At 45.1% G+C, this 19,871-nt stretch overlaps 1 protein-coding gene across 2 annotated transcripts in view; it reads right to left on the reverse strand.

Annotated features, from left to right (window-relative positions):
* Positions 1-19,871, reverse strand: part of LOC126235803 (uncharacterized) — a 135,374-nt gene that overhangs the window by 25,549 nt on the left and 89,954 nt on the right. For both annotated transcript variants that reach the window (XM_049944623.1, XM_049944624.1), the window contains one exon: positions 3,969-4,122. In XM_049944623.1, coding sequence (XP_049800580.1) covers positions 3,969-4,122 — 154 coding nt within the window. The remainder of the gene's footprint in view (positions 1-3,968; positions 4,123-19,871) is intronic.

The following is a 19,871-nucleotide window of genomic DNA, read 5'->3' on the forward strand; positions in this document are numbered from 1 at the left end:
CCTCTGCGTGTGTGGACTGCCGCCAGCGCCACCGTGCGACGACCGCAGGTCAAATGCACTACATGGTCATAGCCCGAGGTGGTTTAAACCCGCAAACCGCCCACCAGAGCGTTATTTCACCATGTATCAGCATTATCCTTAATTTATGAGCATGAGTGTATGTTGTTGTTTTGGTCTTCAGTCCTGAGACTGGTTTGATGCAGCTCTCCATGGTGCTCTATCCTGTGCAAGTTTCTTCATCTCCCAGTACCTACTGCAACCTACATTCTTCAGAATCTGCTTAGTGTATTCATCTTTTGGTCTCCCTCTACGATTTTTACCCCCCACGCTGCCCTCCAATACTAAATTGGTGATCCCTTGATGCCTCAGAACATGTCCTACCAACAGATCCCTTCTTCTAGTCAAGTAGTGCCAAAAACTTCTCTTTTCCCCAATCTTATTCAATACCTCCTCATTAGTTATGTGATCTACCCATCTAATCTTCAGCATGATTCTGTAGCACCACATTTCGAAAGCTTCTATTCTCTTTTTGTCCAAACTATTTATCGTCCATGTTTCACTTCCATACATGGCTGGACTCCATACAAATACTTTCAGAAACGACTTCGTGACACTTAAATCTATACTCGATGTTAACAAATTTCTCTTCTTCAGAAACGCTTTCCTTGCCACTGCCAGTTTAAATTTTATATCCTCTCTACTTCGACCATCACAGTTATTTTGCACCCCAAATAGCAAAACTCCTTTACTACTTTAAGTGTCTCATTGCCTAATCTAATTCCCGCAGCATCACTCGATTTAATTCGACTACATTCCAATATCCTCGTTTTGCTTTTGTTGATGTTCATCTTATATCCTACTATCAAGAATCTATCCATTCCGTTCAACTGCTCTTCCAAATCCTTTGCTGTCTCTGACAGAATTACAATGTCATCGGCGAAACTCAAAGTTTTAATTTCTTCTCCATGGATTTTATTTCCTACTCCGAATTTTTCTTTTGTTTCCTTCACTGCTTGCTCAATATACAGATTGAATAACATCGTGGATAGGCTACAACCCTGTCTCACTCCCTTCCCAACCACTGCTTCCCATTTCTGCCCCTCGACTCTTAGAACTGCCATCTGGTTTCTGTACAAATTGTAAATAGCCTTTCGCTCCCTGTATTTTACCCCTGCCACCTTCAGAATTTGAAAGAGAGTACTCCAGTCAACATCGTCATACGCTTTCTCTAAGTCTACAAATGCTAGAAACGTAGGTTTGCCTTTCCTTAATCTAGCTTCTAAGATAAGTCCTAGGGTCAGTATTGGGTCACGTGTTCCAAGATTTCTACGGAATCCAAACTGATCTTCCCCGAGGTTGGCTCCAACAAGTTTTTACATTCGTCTGTAACGAATTCGCGTTAGTATTTTGCATCCGTGACTTATGGAACTGACCAGTAATTTTCGCATCTGTGAACACCTGCTTTCTTTGGAATTGGAATTATTATATTCTTCTTGAAGTCTGAGGGAATTTCGCCTGTCTCACACATCTTGCTCACCAGATGGTAGAGTTTTGTCAGGACTGTCTCTCCCAAGGCTGTCAGTAGTTCTAATGGAATGTTGCCTACTCCGGGGGCCTTGTTTCGACTCAGATCTTTCAGTGCTCTGTCAAACTCTTCACGCAGTATCATATCTCCAATTTCGTCTTCATCTACATCCTCCTCCATTTCCATAATATTGTCCTTGTATAAACCCTGTATGTACTCCTTCCACATTTCTGCTTTCCCTTCTTTGCTTAGAACTAGGTTTCCATCAAAGCTCTTGATATTCATGCAAGTGGTTCTCCTTTCTCCAAAGGTCTGTTTAATTTTCCTGTAGGCAGTATCTATCTTACCCCTAGTGAGATAAGCCTCTACATCCTTACATTTGTCCTCTAGCCATCCCTGCTTAGCCATTTTGCACTTCTTGGCGATCTCATTTTTGAGACGTTTGTACGTATTCCTTTTTGCCTGCTTCATTTACTGCATTTTTATATTTTCTCCTTTCATCAATTAAATTCAATATTTCTTCTGTTACCTAAGGGTTTCTACTAGCCCTTGTCTTTTTACCTATTTGATCCTCTACTGCCTTCACTATTTCATCCCTCAAAGCTACACATTCTTCTTCTACTATATTTCTTTCCCCCATTCGTGTCAATTGTTCCCTTATGCTCTCCCTGAAACTCTCTACAACGTCTTGTTTAGTCAGTTTATCCAGGTCCCATCTCCTTAAATTAGCACCTTTTTGTAGTTTCTCTAAGTCTACAAATGCTAGAAACGTAGGTTTGCCTTTTCGTAATCTAGCTTCTAAGACAACTGGTAAAGTCAGTATTGCCTCACGCGTTCCAACATTTCTACGGAATTTAAACTGATCTTCCCCGAGGTCGGCTTCTACCATTTTTTCCATTCGTCTGTAAAGAATTCGCGTTAGTATTTTGCAGCTGTGACTTATTAAACTGATGGTTTGGTAATTATCACATCTGTCAACACCTGCTTTCTTTGGGATTGGAATTATTATATTCTTCTTGAAGTCTGAGGGTATTTCGCCTGACTCATACATCTTGCTCACCAGATGGTAGAGTTTTGTCATGACTGGCTCTCCCAAGGCTGTCAGTAGTTCTAATGGAATGTTGCCTACTCCCGGGGCCTTGTTTCGACTCAGGTCTTTCAGTGCTCTGTCAAACTCTTCACGCAGTATCTTATCTCCCATTTCGTCTTCATCAACAGCCTCTTCCATTTCCATAATACTGTCCTCCAGTACATCGCCCTTGTATAAACCCTCTATATACTCCTTCCACCTTTCTGCCTTCCCTTATTTGCTTCGAACTGGGTTTCCATCTGAGCTCTTGATATTCATACAAGTGGTTCTCTTCTCTCCAAAGGTATCTTTAATTTTCCTGTAGGCAGTATCTATCTTACCCCTAGTGAGATAAGCCTCTACATCCTTACATTTGTCCTCTAGCCATCCCTGCTTAACCATTTTGCACTTCCTGTCGATCTCATTTTTGAGACGTTTGTACGTATTCCTTTTTGCCTGCTTCATTTACTGCATTTTTATATTTTCTCCTTTCATCAATTAAATTCAATATTTCTTCTGTTACCCAAGGATTTCTATTAGCCCTCTTTTTTTTACCTACTTGATCGTCTGCTGCCTTCACTACTTCATCCCTCAAAGCTACCCATTCTTCTTCTACTGTATTTCTTTCCCCCATTCCTGTCAATTGTTCCCTTATGCTCTCCCTGAAACTCTCTACAACCTCTGGTTTAGTCAGTTTATCCAGGTCCCATCTCCTTAAATTAGCTCCTTTTTATAGTTTGTCTAAGTCTACAAATGCTAGAAACGTAGGTTTGCCTTTTCGTAATCTAGCTTCTAAGACAACTGGTAAAGTCAGTATTGCCTCACGCGTTCCAACATTTCTACGGAATTTAAACTGATCTTCCCCGAGGTCGGTTTCTACCATTTTTTCCATTCGTCTGTAAAGAATTCGCGTTAGTATTTTGCATCCGTGACTTACTAAACTGACAATTCGGCAATTTTCGCATCTGTCAACACCTGCTTTCTTTGGGATTGGAATTATTAAATTCTTCTTGAAGTCTGAGGGTATTTCGTCTGTCTCATACATCTTCCTCACCAGATGGTAGAGTTTGGTCAGGAGTGGCTCTCCCAAGGCCGTCTGTAGTTCTAATGGAATGTTGTCTACTCCCGGGGCCTTGTTTCGACTCAGGTCTTTCAGTGCTCTGTCAAACTCTTGACGCAGTATCATATCTCCCATTTCGTCTTCACCTACCGCCTCTTCCATTTCCATAATATTGTCCTGAGTGAATATTACTTTTATTTTCGTTTCCAATAGAAAATTGGCAAAATGAACACCCGAGCAACGCCCGGTTTGTCAGCTAGTAGATAAATAAAATCGTGAGTGTATGGAGAAGGTAAGGACAATGAGCTGCTCACCTGGAGGCCGCCGGCCGCGGTTCAGTCGGACGTCTCCGACTCGGTGTACGGTGGTGAGTCGGCGCACCCAGCCGTCGTCGCCGCGGAAGAAGCCGCGTAGCGTGCCCACCCCCAGGGAGCGCGAGAACGTTCGCTCCAGCGGAGGGATCCTCACCTGCCGGACAGCCGCCACCTCGTTACGTCACGCCTACTCTCCTGCCTAAACAGTACTAAAGTACAGCGACTTTACAAAGCCATGAGACAGCAATATGCAAACACAGATGGCGTTACTATCGCGTACACTGATATGGCTGCGTAAGCAGAAGAAACTAACGATCAAAGTCCGAAAACAATTTATTGGACTGTTCCATTAACCAAAAGAAATTCTCCAAGTATAACACCAATACAAAACAGTGATCCGTCTTCGAATCACAACTAGATACAAGAATAAGATAGAAAGCAACTGAAATAATTTCCTACTAGTCTCCGCCAGAGACTTTTACGATATACCAAGCCTAATCCAGAGATCAGCGAGAAGATCCAAGCCGGGCTGCCGGGGCGGCAGCTATCCAAGTCTGCTGGCGGTCGATGTGCAGACGCAGACGCACATGACGGGGGTTTGGACCCTCTGCTGGGAGTGAAGTTTTAGCGCCTCTGGGGCGCTTCTCTTTCTTACATGGTGTGGTGGTTTGGAGATGACATGGTGGTTATGGTTTTTGATTTGACTTTTGTGCTGTGTTTTTTTTAATAAAGTTGAAAGAATAGTCAGAGGGATAGTAGAAGAGGCAGGAAAACGAACGGCCCAATTGACTGGCCGGCGTGGTATTTAAATGAAAGCTGACAGGACAGTCGAAGAGACAGTAGGAGTGTGAGGAAATTGAACGGCCCATCGGCTAGCTGGGAATTACAGCTAAAAGACAGATTAAAGGAGAGGAGGAGGGACAGTAGGAGTTAAATGAAAGCGAAAGGCCATTATCCTGGCCTCTTCTTCGTGGCGGCGTCGGTGATGGCGGTGGCAGACAATCTTGAGGCGTTGGAGTGGGAGGGGGGAAAGAAGTCAGAGAGTGACAGATGGAGAAGTGAAAGAGGATCAGCCTGTCCGGATTAGGCCAACGTTGGGGTATGCGGCTGTGGTGTGTTCGGGGGGGGGGGGGGGGGGAGGAATGGCATGACGTGGTGTGGAGATGGGTCGATGATGTGAGAAAGAGTAATTGATACGAAATGAGGTGGCTAGTGAATGTGGAGTCATGGGGGGCGGAAGAGAAGGTCAGGCCATCGAGTGGTGGCCAGACGGTGGACACGGGTGCCCAGGGAAAGGATTAAAGGATTGGGAGAGCGGCGGGTTTGCTGGTAAAAGGAAGTGGCAGCGGAGAGGATGCGGGATTGAAGGAGAGGCACCTCGGCCAGGATGTGGAGTTCTTCGGTAGGGAAGTCGAAGGGGAGGCGGAGGCCACGCCGGAGAGCCCGGTTCTGGACAGTTTAGAGTCGGCGGAGGTGGGTGGGGGCAGCATTTCCCCACACCACCGTCACATATTCAAGAATGGGACGAACAAGGGAGGTGTACAATCTGACAGCAAGGTGTGTAGGGAGTGAAGAGGTGGGATTGATGAGGGGGTAGAGCTGGCATAGTCGCCCTATCGTCTTTCGACGCATGTCATCGATGTGGGGGCGCCAGGTGAGGCGCTGGTCCAGGGTAACGCCCAAGTACTTTGCAGTACGAGTACGAGTCCAAGGGACTGGGGTACCGAGGACCAACACCTGCGGGAGCCGAATAGGAATATGGCGTCGGCAGATGATGCGGTCGATTTGCGGCCGAGCGCCGGCCTTTATAGCGCTTCGGCGGATGAGTACCTCGGAACTATTTTCCATCACGTGGTTTGACGTGTGAAAATAGTTCCGGGATCTGCAACGACCTCTTCCTTACGTTTATGTGGGCCGGTAGTGGCCCCTGGTGACCGCTGGTGTCTTTGCTGTGGTGTTGTTGTTGTCGTTGTTGCTGTGTCCGTTCATCAATATTGCCTGTCGGTTATGTAGTGCTTCGGTGTGCCCACGACGCGGGCAACGCGCGGCTGCAGGCTGTCAGTTTGGTTGCTGATACTCTAGGCGCCGTGATGTCTGGTGGAGAAGGCCACAGCATACACGAAGTATAGAAGGGCAGTCCGTTGGTGGAGCTGTCACTTGTACCCAACTGATTCATGTGAAAAGCTGTCCGATGTGATTACAGCCGCACGACGGGAATTAAGACTTTGAACGTGAACGTGGAATCGTCCGTGAACATAACTGTAGGAATCAGCATGGGTTTCGAAATAGACGATCGTGTGAAACCTAGATCGCGCTATCCGTCCACGAGACTCATAGGGCCATAGACACGGGTTCACAGGCAGATGCCGTGTTTCTTGACTTCCTCAAGGCGTTCGATACAGTTCCCCACAGTCGTTTAATGAACAAAGCAAGAGCATATGGACTATCAGACCAATTGTGTGATTGGATTGAAGAGTTCCTAGATAACAGAGCGCAGCATATCATTCTCAACGGAGTGAAGTCTTTCGAAGTAAGAGTGATTTCAGGTGTGCCGCAGGGGAGTGTCGTAGGACCGTTGCTATTCACAATATATATAAATGACTTTGTGGATAACATCGGAAGTTCACTGAGGCTTTTTGCGGATGATGCTGTGTTACATCGAGAGGGTGTAACAATGGGAAATTGTACTGAAATGCAGGAGGATCTGCAGCGAATTGGCGCATAGCGCAGGGAATGGCAATTGAATCTCAATGTAGACAAGTGTAATGTGCTGCGAATACATAGAAAGAAAGATCCCTTATCATTTAGCTACAATATAGCAGGTCAGCAACTGGAAGCAGTTAATCCCATAAATTGTCTGGGAGTAGGCATTAGGAGTGATTTAAAATGGAATGACCATATAAAATTAATCGTCAGTAAAGCAGATGCCAGACTGAGATTCATTGGAAGAATCCTATAGAAATGCAATCCGAAAACAAAGGAAGTAGGTTACAGTAGACTTGTTCGCCCACTGCTTGAATACTGCTCACCAGTGTGGGATCCGTACCAGATAGTGTTCATAGAAGAGATAGAGAAGATCCAACGGAGAGCAGGGCGCTTCGTTACGGGATCATTTAGTAATCGCGAAAGTGTTACGCTCAGTATCTCGGTACGGGCTTTTGTTGAAGTTTCGAGAACATACCTTCACCAAGGTGTCAAGCAGTATATTGCTCCCTCCTACGTATATCTCGCGAAGAGACCATGAGAATAATATCAGAGGTGGCTTGCGGAGTATGGATGTAGATGTAGATGGTAGTTCTTGCCAGGGTAGTTCTTGCCAGACGCATGGGACATTCCATTTCGGAAATCGTTAGGGAATTAAGTATTCCGAGATCCACCGAGCCAAGAATGTGCCGAGAATATCAAATTTCAGACATTACCTCTCAGCACGAACACCACACTGACCGACGACCTTCACTTAACGGCCGAGAGCAGCGGCGTTTGTGTAGAGTTGTCGGTGCTAACAGACAAGCAACACTGCGTGAAATAACCGCAGAAATCAATGTAGGACGTACGACAACCGTGTGCATTAGGACCGTGCGGTGAAATCTGGCGCTAACGGGCTATGGCAGCAGACGCTCGACGCGCCTGCACGGCATCGCCTGCAGCGCCTGTCCTGGGCTCGTGACCGTGTCGGTTGGACTCTAGATGAATGGAAAACCGCCGGCCGCTGTGAGCGAGCGGTTCTAGGCGCTTCAGTCCGGAACTGCGCTGCTGCTACGGTCGCAGGTTGGAATCCTGCCTCGGGCATGGATGTGTGTGATGTCCTTAGGTTAGTTAGGTTTAAGTAGTTCTATGTCTAGGGGACTGATGACCTTAGATGTTAAGTCCCATAGTGCTTAGGGTCATTTGAACCATTTTGAATTTGAACGGAAAACCTTGGTGTTGACAGATTAGACTCGATTTTAGTTGCTAAGAGCTGACGGTAGGGTCTGAGTGTGGCAGAGACACTACGAAGCCATTGGTCCGAGTTGTCAACAAGGCAAGACACTGTGCAAGCTGTTGGTGGCTCCATAATGGTTTGGCGTGTGTTTACGTGGAATGGACTGTGTCGTGTAGTCCAACTGAACCGATAGTTGGCTGGAAATGGTTATGTTCGGCTACTTGGAGACCATCTGCAGCCAGTCATGGACTTCATGTTCCCAAACAACTATGGAATGGTCACTGGGCCATAATTTTTCGCGATTAGTTTGAAGAACAATTTGAGTGGGTTATTTGGCCACCCAGATCGACTGACATGACTCCCATCGAAAATTTGTGGGACGTATTCGATAGGTCAGTTCGTGCACAAACTCATGCACCAGCAAAACTTTCGCAGTTATGGACAACTATAGATGCAGAATGGCTCAGTATTTCTGTAACAGACTCCCAACGACTCGTTGTGTCTACGGCACGTCGGGTTGTTGCACTACACCTGTCAAAAAGAGGTCCGACACGATATTTGGAGTTATCCCATGACTTTTCTCACTGCGGTGTATAGAGGCAGTATCACGTCTGCGGATACCAAGGCTCGAGCGAGTTTGAGCCAATACCTTTAACTTCACTTGGGCGAAAACGGACGGTGGGATCCCTGGCAACAGAGCAATCGACTGCTTAACCAAGGGACCTGCAATGACAGGGCCTACCACCTGAACTGCAATCCCAATTTCAGAATGCCGACGTGAACTAAACAGAGGCATAATAACAAACTGTCAATGGGAATGGGAGGAAACAACAAGACACAAAAGTCAAGAAACAAGGATTAACTCACCCATTGGCTCCCTATTCCACAAAATCCCGAACACTTTCAACATCTAGGCACCCCGCCTCTGCAATATCCGATTACAATTTCACCACGGGTATTTCTGTAAACGTTTTAACAGGCTGCAAATTGTCTTGTATCCAGATTAGATTAGATTAGATTAGTTTTTTGTTCCATAGATCCGTGCTGAGGAGATCCTCGTGGATGTGGAACATGTCAATTTTTTTTAAACGTGAAATAACAATAATAATAGTATGAGTATATACAATGCATCATTTGTTTCTATTAAAAAATTCGTCAATGGTGTAGAAGGAGTTGGCCACTAGTAAGTCTTTCAGGCTCCTTTTAAACTGATCTTTATTTGTAACTAAATTTGTTATGTTTGCTGGAAAATTGGTTCAAATGGTTCAAATGGCTCTGAGCACTATGGGACTCAACTGCTGAGGTCATTAGTCCCCTAGAACTTAGAACTAGTTAAACCTAACTAACCTAAGGACATCACAACCAACCATGCCCGAGGCAGGATTCGAACCTGCGACCGTAGCGGTGTTGCGGTTCCAGACTGCAGCGCCTTTAACCGCACGGCCACTTCGGCCGGCTGCTGGAAAATTATTGAAGATGAGTGTTCCTGCGTAGTGGACCCCTTTTTGAACTAAAGTAAGTGCTTTTAAGTCCTTGTGCAGATCATTTTTGTTCCTGGTATTGTATGTATGAACTGAGCTGTTTGTTGGAAAAAGAGATACGGGAATGACAGCCAGGTCTTACGAGTTAATAACGGGGGAAAGACTTCACGAGGCAGGCAGGCAGTATTGATCACCATAGCACGACAACAGGGTTACATAGAATGTCAAATGCTTCAAGTCACATAGAAGGAAATGTCTTCAGCTGGTGACGCCATAAAGACGCCAACTGCGCTTGAAAAGCCACACTGTTAACTGTAAATATCATTTCAGCGAGGGTGTAAGAGAGGCATAAGGGGCAGAGCCTCTGGAAGAGCCACATATACGTCAAGAAGAACCTATAGCAGGTTCATGGCGCGAATTTACAACAGACGCCTCCCTCCATCCACTCATTTTCTGAAAAGCAGTTCACAATTAGAACCAATGAGATGGCGAGGACTCTTCATCGTTAAGTCAAGTAACGGACTGGCGGTGGCGAAGGAAAAATCGATTAAAACTCAGATGCACATGCTCCGAAGGCAGAGCCACGGCAGTTGGAGCTGAAAGAGGGAGAGGATAGATAGGACAGGCAGGCCCTAGTGGAACCGGAGAGAGAACAGTACTGGCAGAAACAGCCCAAGTTAGTAGCCAAGCAGGACTGAGCAGAATTATCTGTAGTACTTCGGAACAGCGGATGAAGCTCTGTCTGGATAGCAGAGGACTCATGCGTGTCTTGTGTGTGCATACAGTTAAAACGGACAGGTTCTTTTAACAGATGGAACGTGCTTAGTTACCGCCACCGTCTTTCGTGGATACAGTTCATTTAGATCAAATGTATACTAGGTTGAGGCTATTTTCTAAATAAAATCATAAGTTGTAAAACACTCATAGTGTTCGTCATTCAGTACTAATTCCAATCCTTACCTTTTGCAATAAGGTAATTTTAAAAACATTGTCAGGTCAAGACTCCCTCTCACTTAGACCAACCGACTGTTTCTCCTTCTCCCCAAACCCTGTCACCATATTCCAACTATGACGTTTGGGAGGCGACAGAAAACGTTTAACTGGTGCCTGGTGTCGGGTAGAAAAACAAAACATTAAATAGGATGTACTAAGGTTTCTGTAATCATTGTGGCATATAGCAGAAAGATCTCGCAGCTTTCAGCCAGGTAGAAATTCACAGTACGACAACAGAGTGTGACTTGGAGTCATAGCAGGATACAGGGCAATGTAGGGCGACGACAGAGCGAAGTTCCGATAGCCGCCACGGGCGACGCCATCCCCGGGCGAGCCGCAAGGAGCAGAGCAGCGCATCCAGGGATATCAGACCAAGTGTCGAACTTCTGCAGGTCCTCCTGGATTTCGCTACGATTTTCTAATGTTGTGACTTCTCTACATATAACAGCATCATCCACAAACAGCCTCGTAGAGCATCCGTCGTTATCAACTAGGTCAACTACTTACATTACTGCCCATTAAAATTGCTACACCACGAAGATGACGTGATACAGACGTGAAATTTAACCGGCAGGAAGAAGATGCGGTGATATGCAAATGATTAGCTTTTCAGAGCATTCATACAAAGTTGGCGCCCGGTGGCGACACCTACAACGTGCTGACATGAGGAAAGTTTCCAACCAATTTCTCATACACAAACAGCAGTTGACCGGCGTTGCCTGGTGAAACATTGTTGTGATGCCTCGTGTAAGGAGGAGAAATGTGTACCATTACGTTTCCGACTTTGATAAAGGTCGGATTGTAGCCTATCGCCATTGCTGTTTATCGCATCGCGACATTGCTGCTCGCGTTGGTCGAGATCCAATGGCTGTTAGCAGAGTAAGGGTTCAGGAGGGTAATACGGAACGTCGTGCTGGATCCCAACAGCCTCGTAACCCTAGCAGTCGAGATGACAGGCATCTTATCCGCATGGCTGTAACGGATCGTGCAGCTACGTCTCGATCCCTGAGTCAACAGATGGGGACGTTTGCAAGGCAACAACCATCTGCACGAACAGTTCGTCGACGTTTGCAGCAGCATGGGTTATCAGCTCGGAGACTATGGCTGCGGTACCCTTGACGCTGCATCACAGACGGGAGCGCCTGCGATGGTATACTCAACGACGAACCTGGGTGCAAAACGTCATTTTTTCGGATGAATCCAGGTTCTGTTTACAGCATCATGATGGTCGCATCCGTGTTTGGCGACATCGCGGTGAACGCACATTGGAAGTGTATATTCGTCATCGCCATACTGGCGTATCACCCAGCGCGACGGTATGGAGTGCCATTGGTTACACGTCTCGGTCACCTCTTGTTCGCATTGACGGCACTTTGAACAGTGGACGTTACATTTCAGACGTGTTATGACCCGTGGCTCTACCCTTCATTCGAACCCTGCGAAACCCTACATTTCAGCAGAATAATGCACGAACGCATGTTGCAGGTCCTATACGGGCCTTTTTGGATACACAAAATGTTCGACTGCTGCCGTGGCCAGCACATTCTCCAGATCTCTCACCAATTGAAAACGTCTGGTCAATGGTGGCCGAGCAACTGGCTCGTCACAATACACCAGTCACTACTCTTGATGAACTGTGGTATCGTGTTGAAGCTGCATAGGCAGCTGTACCTGTACACGCCATCCAAGCTCAGTTTGACTCAATGCCTAGCCGCATCAAGGCCGTTATTACGGCCGGAGGTGGTTGTTCTGGGTACTGATTTCTCAGGATCTGTGCACCCAAACTGCGTGAAAATGTAATCACATGTCAGTTCTAGTATAATATATTTGTCCAATGAATACCTGTTTATCATCTGAATTTCTTCTTGGTGTAGCAATTTTAATGGCCAGTAGTGTACTTATATTGTGAACAGTAACGATCATCTGGCGCTCCCTTGGAGCAAGCCCGTAGTTACTTTTACATTAAAAATTTTTTCTCTGTTTAAAATGACATTGTGAGTTCTATTTGAAAGTATGTCTTCAATTTAATCACTGAGCTGGTCTGATACTCCGTGCGCTCGCATTTTGTTCGTTAGGTGAGGATGCGGGATTTCATCAAGCACCTTCCAGAAGCCAAGGAAGAAGGCATAAATCTGGTCTCCAGTATCTACTGCCTTCGGTGTCTCGTGGACGGACCGAACGATCCGTGCTTCATACGAGTGCTGTTTTCGGAGCCCATGTTGATTGAAATAGAGGAGATTTTTGGCCTCCAGAAATGTCATAATACAGAAGCATAAAACATCTTCCAAAATTCTACAACTGACCGACGTAGTTTTGCGCCTCTGTTCGACGACCCTTCTTGAGAGTGGGAATAACCCACGTATTTTTCCAATCATTTGGATCTCTTCGTTACTGCACTGACTTACGACAGACTGCAGTTAGAAGCGGAGCAAATTATTTCTCACTTTATGTGTAGAATCATGAGTGTATCTCAATAGCTCCATCGCGTTTATTCTGTTGAGCAATTATAGTTCATTTTCTATACCAGGAAACCAAACGCAAATGTGTGTAATTATAGCCCAGCACCCAATTTGATGGGCTATGTCTCTTGGGGTAGAGCTATTTACTTGTTCAGTACCGGCAGGCACCGTCCATTGTACAAAAAGACATATCATGTCTGGGAACCGACAAAGACAATCTATGGTGCGTTTCTTTGAAATCTTGTAACAAATTACAGGGGTGGAATAAAATCAGCGATAAACTGGGAGGAGATAAGAACTTCAAGCAAACACTAACTGCTTCCACTATTGGCGGAATAAGCTGTTACATCTGATCAATGGCACAAAAACAGACGAAAACTGGCGGTCATAAACGTAAGTAATTGTGGTCGTGTTGGCTCTCGCTTTATATCATCATCGCATAAGATAGTCACAACTACTATGCAAGTTTTGCGAACGCTGCCACGTATAAGCGTACGAATCACACTGCAGTTAGTAGACGATTATTAAGTGTCTTGGTAATGTATCCACAAAAGGAACGAACATGTGTCTTGTGGACAGAAATGTTTAGGAGGCGAGGTGTGGCTGGCAGATGAGCTCGTAAGCGAAAAAGTTTCTTTGCTCTTGGCTTAACCATAGCTGGGAGAAGAGTTGAGTAATGGCTTCCTAGTGGCTGACATCATCACGTTTCCTCAGATCAGTCTTATTCCACTAGAGCGGACCAGTCGGCCTTGATGTTTCACACAATGCCGTAGGTCTATCGCTCCTTGCACATTGTTCACAACTGGTTCAGACGTCATTTCGCTGTCCTCAAAGAGGAAAGTTACTGTTCACTATCCCATCAGCGATCTTGGTTATTAACAAACGAAGTGCTTACTCATTGGACTATTGCATACTCATTGGACTAGTGCTTATTAGTGAGACTATGCTGTCAATGGCCTGAGTTAATGTATTAAAAATACTGAAAACACAAATCAGGTTGACCGAACGGTTAATTAACAAGCTTCCTCCAGAATAATGATTCAGTGCATTAATCACTGTTGCGCGTCTCTGACCCTACACTTGATATGACAGTGTCTCTATCATGCTACATCCTTGATTAAAAGTGGGGAGAAGGGTGAAAGAACCATTATGAATGGTCATAAAAAGTACAGAATCAACCTCGGTCGTTACTGAAGTGATATACCAGGTGCTTACAAGTAAGCTACGTACATCGCAGGACTTTGAAACATCGTAGGTATGTTCATTAATCGGAGCGTTCAAGGAGTATGCTGAAAAAATAATAGTTCCACTTTCTGTCACCCAGTGAAAATATGACGCTGTAAGCAATCAGAATACGAAATGTTTCTTGTTTTGAAATCAGTATGTTGTTTGTCACATGTCCATGTGTGTTGATTTCTTTCGTGAAGTGACTGTTGGTGTAAAACGTTGTAAAGGTTGACGTTCTGTGTACGAAACGCAATGGCTATTGAGATGGAAACCCGTGCACTGTTGATAAAGTTGTTTTATTATAACGACAGGAATATCAGCGGTGCATTGCGTGAATATCTACGACAGAAACAGTTGCAAAGAAACCAATTGTCAATAAATGGGCTAAACAATATGATCAAGAAAACTGAAGAAACAAGTGAATTAGGTGGTGCAGCAGGGAAGTGGAGGCCGTCCATTACCATGGCAGTTATTGACGAAACTGCTGTAGCTATAGCCTACGATGCGGCAGATTTCTCAAATTCTCTGCCCATTGCTCGAGCTGTGTAACGGGAATTGTCTCTCCTCTGGTTAACAGTTAAAAAGATGTGGCGCATTTTACACTGGTTTCCCTACAGACTCACATTGTGCACAACATGACGTCCCAAGATAGGCTACAACGTCATGACTTTGCCGTTCGGTTTTTTGCACGCTTGGAAACGAATACATGTGGGCGGGGTATATTCTTTGGACGGACGAGGCACATTTTACTCTGCACGGTGTCGCGAATGCACAGAACTGTCGCATATGGGGTTCCACTGCGCCACATGTTGTGCACAAACATCCACTGTACTCAGCTTATGTGGCTGTGTGGTGTGGCTTCACAAGCGCTTTCATTCTCGGTTCGTTTTCTTCAAGGAGATGACACCTCACGGCCCTGTTAGATGTACAATGGTATCTGCACTTTATAAGGACCTCCTTGTGCAATATTTGATTCCAGCTATGGAAGAACGCAACTGTGCCGACACCACTATTTTCATTCAAGATGGGGCGACACCAAATGTTGCTTGCCAATAGAAAAAATTGCTTCGAGGAATCTTCGGCAACGACCTCATCATCTCTAGGCAATTTCAAGAAGTGTGGCCTTCCAGATCTCCTGATATAAATTCACTTCATTTCTGGTTGTGAGGGGTATCTGTAAGATGGTATCTGTCAGTGGTGTATTCGGGCTCTTCCTGATCTGAAGGATAGCATACGACGACATATTGCTCTGATTGCATCAGATATGCTGCGAGCAACTGTCGACAAGGCTGTGTTATGAATGAGCATGTTGCTGAATCGGGAGATCATACTGCACACATGTTGTAACTTGTGACCATATCCTAATAAACGTGCCAGAACCATCGCTATCGTATGTTTGATCGTTCCTCCCCTTTTCCTGCAGCCACACCACGTTCCAACAGCTTACAGCGCCATATTTTCACCTGATGGCAGATAGTAGAACTATTCCCGAATGAGATTTTCACTCTGCAGCGGAGTGTGCGCTGATATGAAACTTCCTGGCAGATTAAAACTGTGTGCCCGACCGAGACTCGAACTCGGGACCTTTGCCTTTCGCGGGCAAGTGCTCTACCAACTGAGCTACCGAAGCACGACTCACGCCCGGTACTCACAGCTTTACTTCTGCCAGTACCTCGTCTCCTACCTTCCAAACTTTACAGAAGCTCTCCTTAGAGCACTTGCCCGCGAAAGGCAAAGGTCCCGAGTTCGAGTCTCGGTCGGGCACACAGTTTTAATCTGCCAGGAAGTTTCAGTAGAACTATTATCTGTTTCGGCATAAGCCACGAGCGCACCGACTAATGAACGTACCTGCGATGTTTTCGCGTCCTGCGACGTATATAGCCCGCAGTGCAGCACTCGTAACATCGTCTGTTTAATTATAACCATCGGTATCAGAGTGCTGATGTCTTCTCGTCCTGTTTACACTGCAGACATATCATTCAGAAGTATGATGATGACTAAAAATCTCTTCAAGTACAGTGTCAACGAAACTCTGTTACATTACATTGCGCAGTTAGTACAGCCTGAAACAGTTGCGTATGGCAGATGCGGAAATAAAACATGGAAATGTATTTGTGACTAAGGAAGCCTCAACTCTAAGTTTCATCGCAAAATTCTATGAGGGTATAACGCCCAAACTCGTTGTTCAATGGAAAAGCAATACTAAATGTCAACAAACTGTGTGTCAACGCTCTAATAACAGAGACATTTTTAGCTGAGGACGTTATAGTTCGTGCGTATTTGGATAAAATGAATGATGTTAAAACAGTAGAACAGGTTTTTCCAGAAATACCACTTAGTCAAGGAGTTTCCTTTGTCACGTGGAACTGATATCCATCCGTTGAAAATGGAGATACCTAAAGTGTTAAAATGTGTCTCGCCAGAGAGGAAACTCACCTCCGTAGCCGAGTACAGTAGCACACTGCATTATACGACGTAGATACGTCCAGCTCAGACTTCGAGGTTGAAGAAATTTTCGTCATTGTTGGATGCTTGCATTGTTTCCAACTCTCATTGGCTGAGTATGGGACTGAGTTTGACTTTGGTGACGAGGAACATTGATGGACCTAAAGGGAATTCATGTACGCATTATTTAGATTCGAGCAAGTAGATAGCATTGCAGTATTCCGTCCATTTCGTGCTCCTGGAAGTCTATCACGTTACTTGTTTTGAATCCAGACAATGTTTATGCACTATTGTCCATGAGATTGCTGAATAAGCCAAGTGCCCCAGGTGCTCGTTAGCAGCTATGTAACACAGAGGATGCCAACACGCTGATTACTCCAGATGTGTTTTGTAATCATGCATACAGTTCAGTAAGTAAAAAAAATGCGTGTGTTCTATTTATCGCTCACATTTACGCAGTACTGCAAAGGGAACTGCAGTGTAACACAGCTTTCGGCAGTCGTACTGCAAAAATTGGCACACTCTTCCTCATGAAATGGAATAGTTTGGTGTGATACGCAAGAGTGATGACGTCAGGCCTAGTACTGGACACCAGAGTGGCAATCTTTTGCAATATTTAGAAAGTAGTCTCATTTGATCGTGGCCAGATTCGGGTAACAACGAAGTACTATAATCACCAAAGAGTTGTTGAATTAGTGACAGGCCACAACATGGCTGGTCACTGACAAGGTAACAACAACTTGTGAGCTACTATTCTATTCACAGACCTTTTTTCTTGGTGTGGGGTAATATCACTTCTGATAACTGCATGTTATAAGTCAAAGAGATTACGATAAACCATCTGTCTTCGGATAGGTGGAAACACCTGTAGGTCTGTATCACTGACGTCAATCCGTAGAAGAATTATGGAGCATGTTTTATGCTCAGGCAGTCTGATGAATTCAGAGAACATAACTCTCTTCTCTAATACTCAATATCGATTCCGTAACAGCTTGTGAAACACAGCTGTCTTTGTTCGTCCATGAAATGCACAACTTTCTAGACAGTTAGTTAGTTACGTGTTCCACAGATCATTTGAACGATTATTTTATCGAAATGATGCGGAACGAGACAGTTTACACGATATGTACGCATAATTAGTGTTAACGTTAATGAACACATTATCATTTTATTCCTAGCCAAGCAATTGCACTTAACAAGTTTTTTTTTTTTTTTTTTGTTTACTGGCTGCCAGTTTTTATGTAGAAATTCGTCACTGGAATAGGAGTTGTCCAGGAGAAGTGAAAAAGACAACTTCGTTGATAAGTGTCCTCGAATTTCGGAAGGCATTTGATAGAATTTCGCACTGTTGTTTAGTGAACAAAATATGAGGTTACTGAGTACCGGATCAGATTTGTGACTGGATTCATTACTTCCTAGCAGACACAACAAGTTTTTCTTAGCGAGACGCATGTAAAAGTAATTTCGGATGTACCCCAACGATGTGTGAGAGGGTCGTTACTATTTACAACATACAGGGTGAATCTTATTTGCGTTGAAAAACCCGCGAAGGGAGGTAGATGACGCTCAGACAAGTAATTTAATATACAACACAAGTGGCCGCAAATGTCGGGAAATTATCCGAAAGCGGATGACAGATGTTGTACATGTGACGTCACCATATGACGTACCTCACTGCACCTGCAGCGGTTGGGCTTGTTGATCCCAGCCTCGCCGGTAGGGTGTTACAAGTCCCTCCGCTAGGGTACTCTGTTTTCGTTCTTAAATTATCCGATGTGATACGTAGTGCTCGCTGTAGTGGTAATACAAGACTGCCATGAATCGCTTTACATTCACGTAAACTGAGTAGCCCAGAGAAGCGATGTGTAGCACTGCCACCTAACAGTGAGAATAGGATCGACAGTGAGGTACATCATCAGGTGACGTCACATGTTCAGTATCGAGGCCCACGGGTAAGACAGGCCGCAGCGCGTACGTCACGGAGGTAGACCTGAGCTCGCTCGCTCAATTCAGCAGACAAACTACTTTTCTAAACCTGTTAACTCGTAACTAGGTGTGTACGTACAAAAGAGAATTGCATCTTCTACTGGAATCCGCTGTTGTGGAGTCTTACTGTTATTAGACCTACAATGATCGGAAGCCCACAGGCCTACTTATAATTTCTTGCGGCTGTCTGGGCGACAATAAAATTAAAATCATGCCAAAATGACTATCAGTTGCATAAGGCACCACTTCTTGCATGAACTGAGAACTGTTAAGCAGAAGAGACTAAATGCTATAAACAGCCGTTATATTATTTATATCGAGTATTGACATTATATTAAATTTTGTTGTTGCATTGTTACTTCGTAACAGCAGATTCCAGTGGAAGATGTAATTCTCGTTAGTACGTATATGCCTAGCTGCGAGTAAACAGGTTTAGAAACGCATTTTGTCTGCTGAGCTGAAATGAACGTTTGGCGTCATTGGCCGGGAGGCCCCTTGCGGGGCAGGTCCGGCCGCCTTGGTGCAGGTCTTATTACAGTCGACGCCACATTGGGCGACCTGCGCGCCGGATGGGGATGAAATTATGATGAAGACAACATAACACCCAGTCCCTGAGCGGAGAAAATCCCCGACCCAGCCGGGAATCGAACTTGGGCCCATAGGACGGCAACCCGTCACGCTGACCACTTTTTATTTATTTTTTATTTATTTATTTTTTAGTTTATCTCATTTTGTTCGTTATAGTTTGTTCTATTTGTTCGGGGCGGACGTCCTATGACGTCCGTTTAAGTTCTCCATTGACCCATTCACTCAGTTTTTTTATTGCAGAGGGCAGCTAATCCTGTGACCGAGCACGCTGAGGTACCGCGCCGGCTCCCCGGCCTGTCTTTTTCGTAGGCCTTGTTCAATATTTGTGTTGCATACATAGTTCGCGTAGCCAGCGCGTACACAACTTTCCCACTAGAGCGCGCCCCGCTAAGCACAACAGCGCAGGCGCAGTGCTCGTCCGTCTCCGCACTACGAGATGGCGCTGCCTTAGAGACGGACCAAATTCTGCTTCCGCCGATCCGCGTATTAATATGTAACGCAGCCAATGAGACTGCTGCTAACGTAGAACCTTTTCTCCTCGCGGATCACACTCACGCAGTGATACCTGAACGCTCGAGGTATTATAACAACTGTACAGACCTCTGATTAGTCAGTCTGCATTAGTCTGTACCAGTCTGCATTTGTCTGTACCATTCTATAGTCAAGTTTCAGTCTACACCTAATAAAATTATCATATTGCTGTACATAGCCATGAAGATAAATGTATAGACACTTTGTCAAGTATCAGAGATATGTGAGAATAAGATTAACGTACCAAGACCAAAGGAACTTCAGATTGTCA

This window comes from Schistocerca nitens, chromosome 2 (assembly GCF_023898315.1).
Source record: "Schistocerca nitens isolate TAMUIC-IGC-003100 chromosome 2, iqSchNite1.1, whole genome shotgun sequence".
Lineage (NCBI taxonomy): Eukaryota > Metazoa > Arthropoda > Insecta > Orthoptera > Acrididae > Schistocerca > Schistocerca nitens.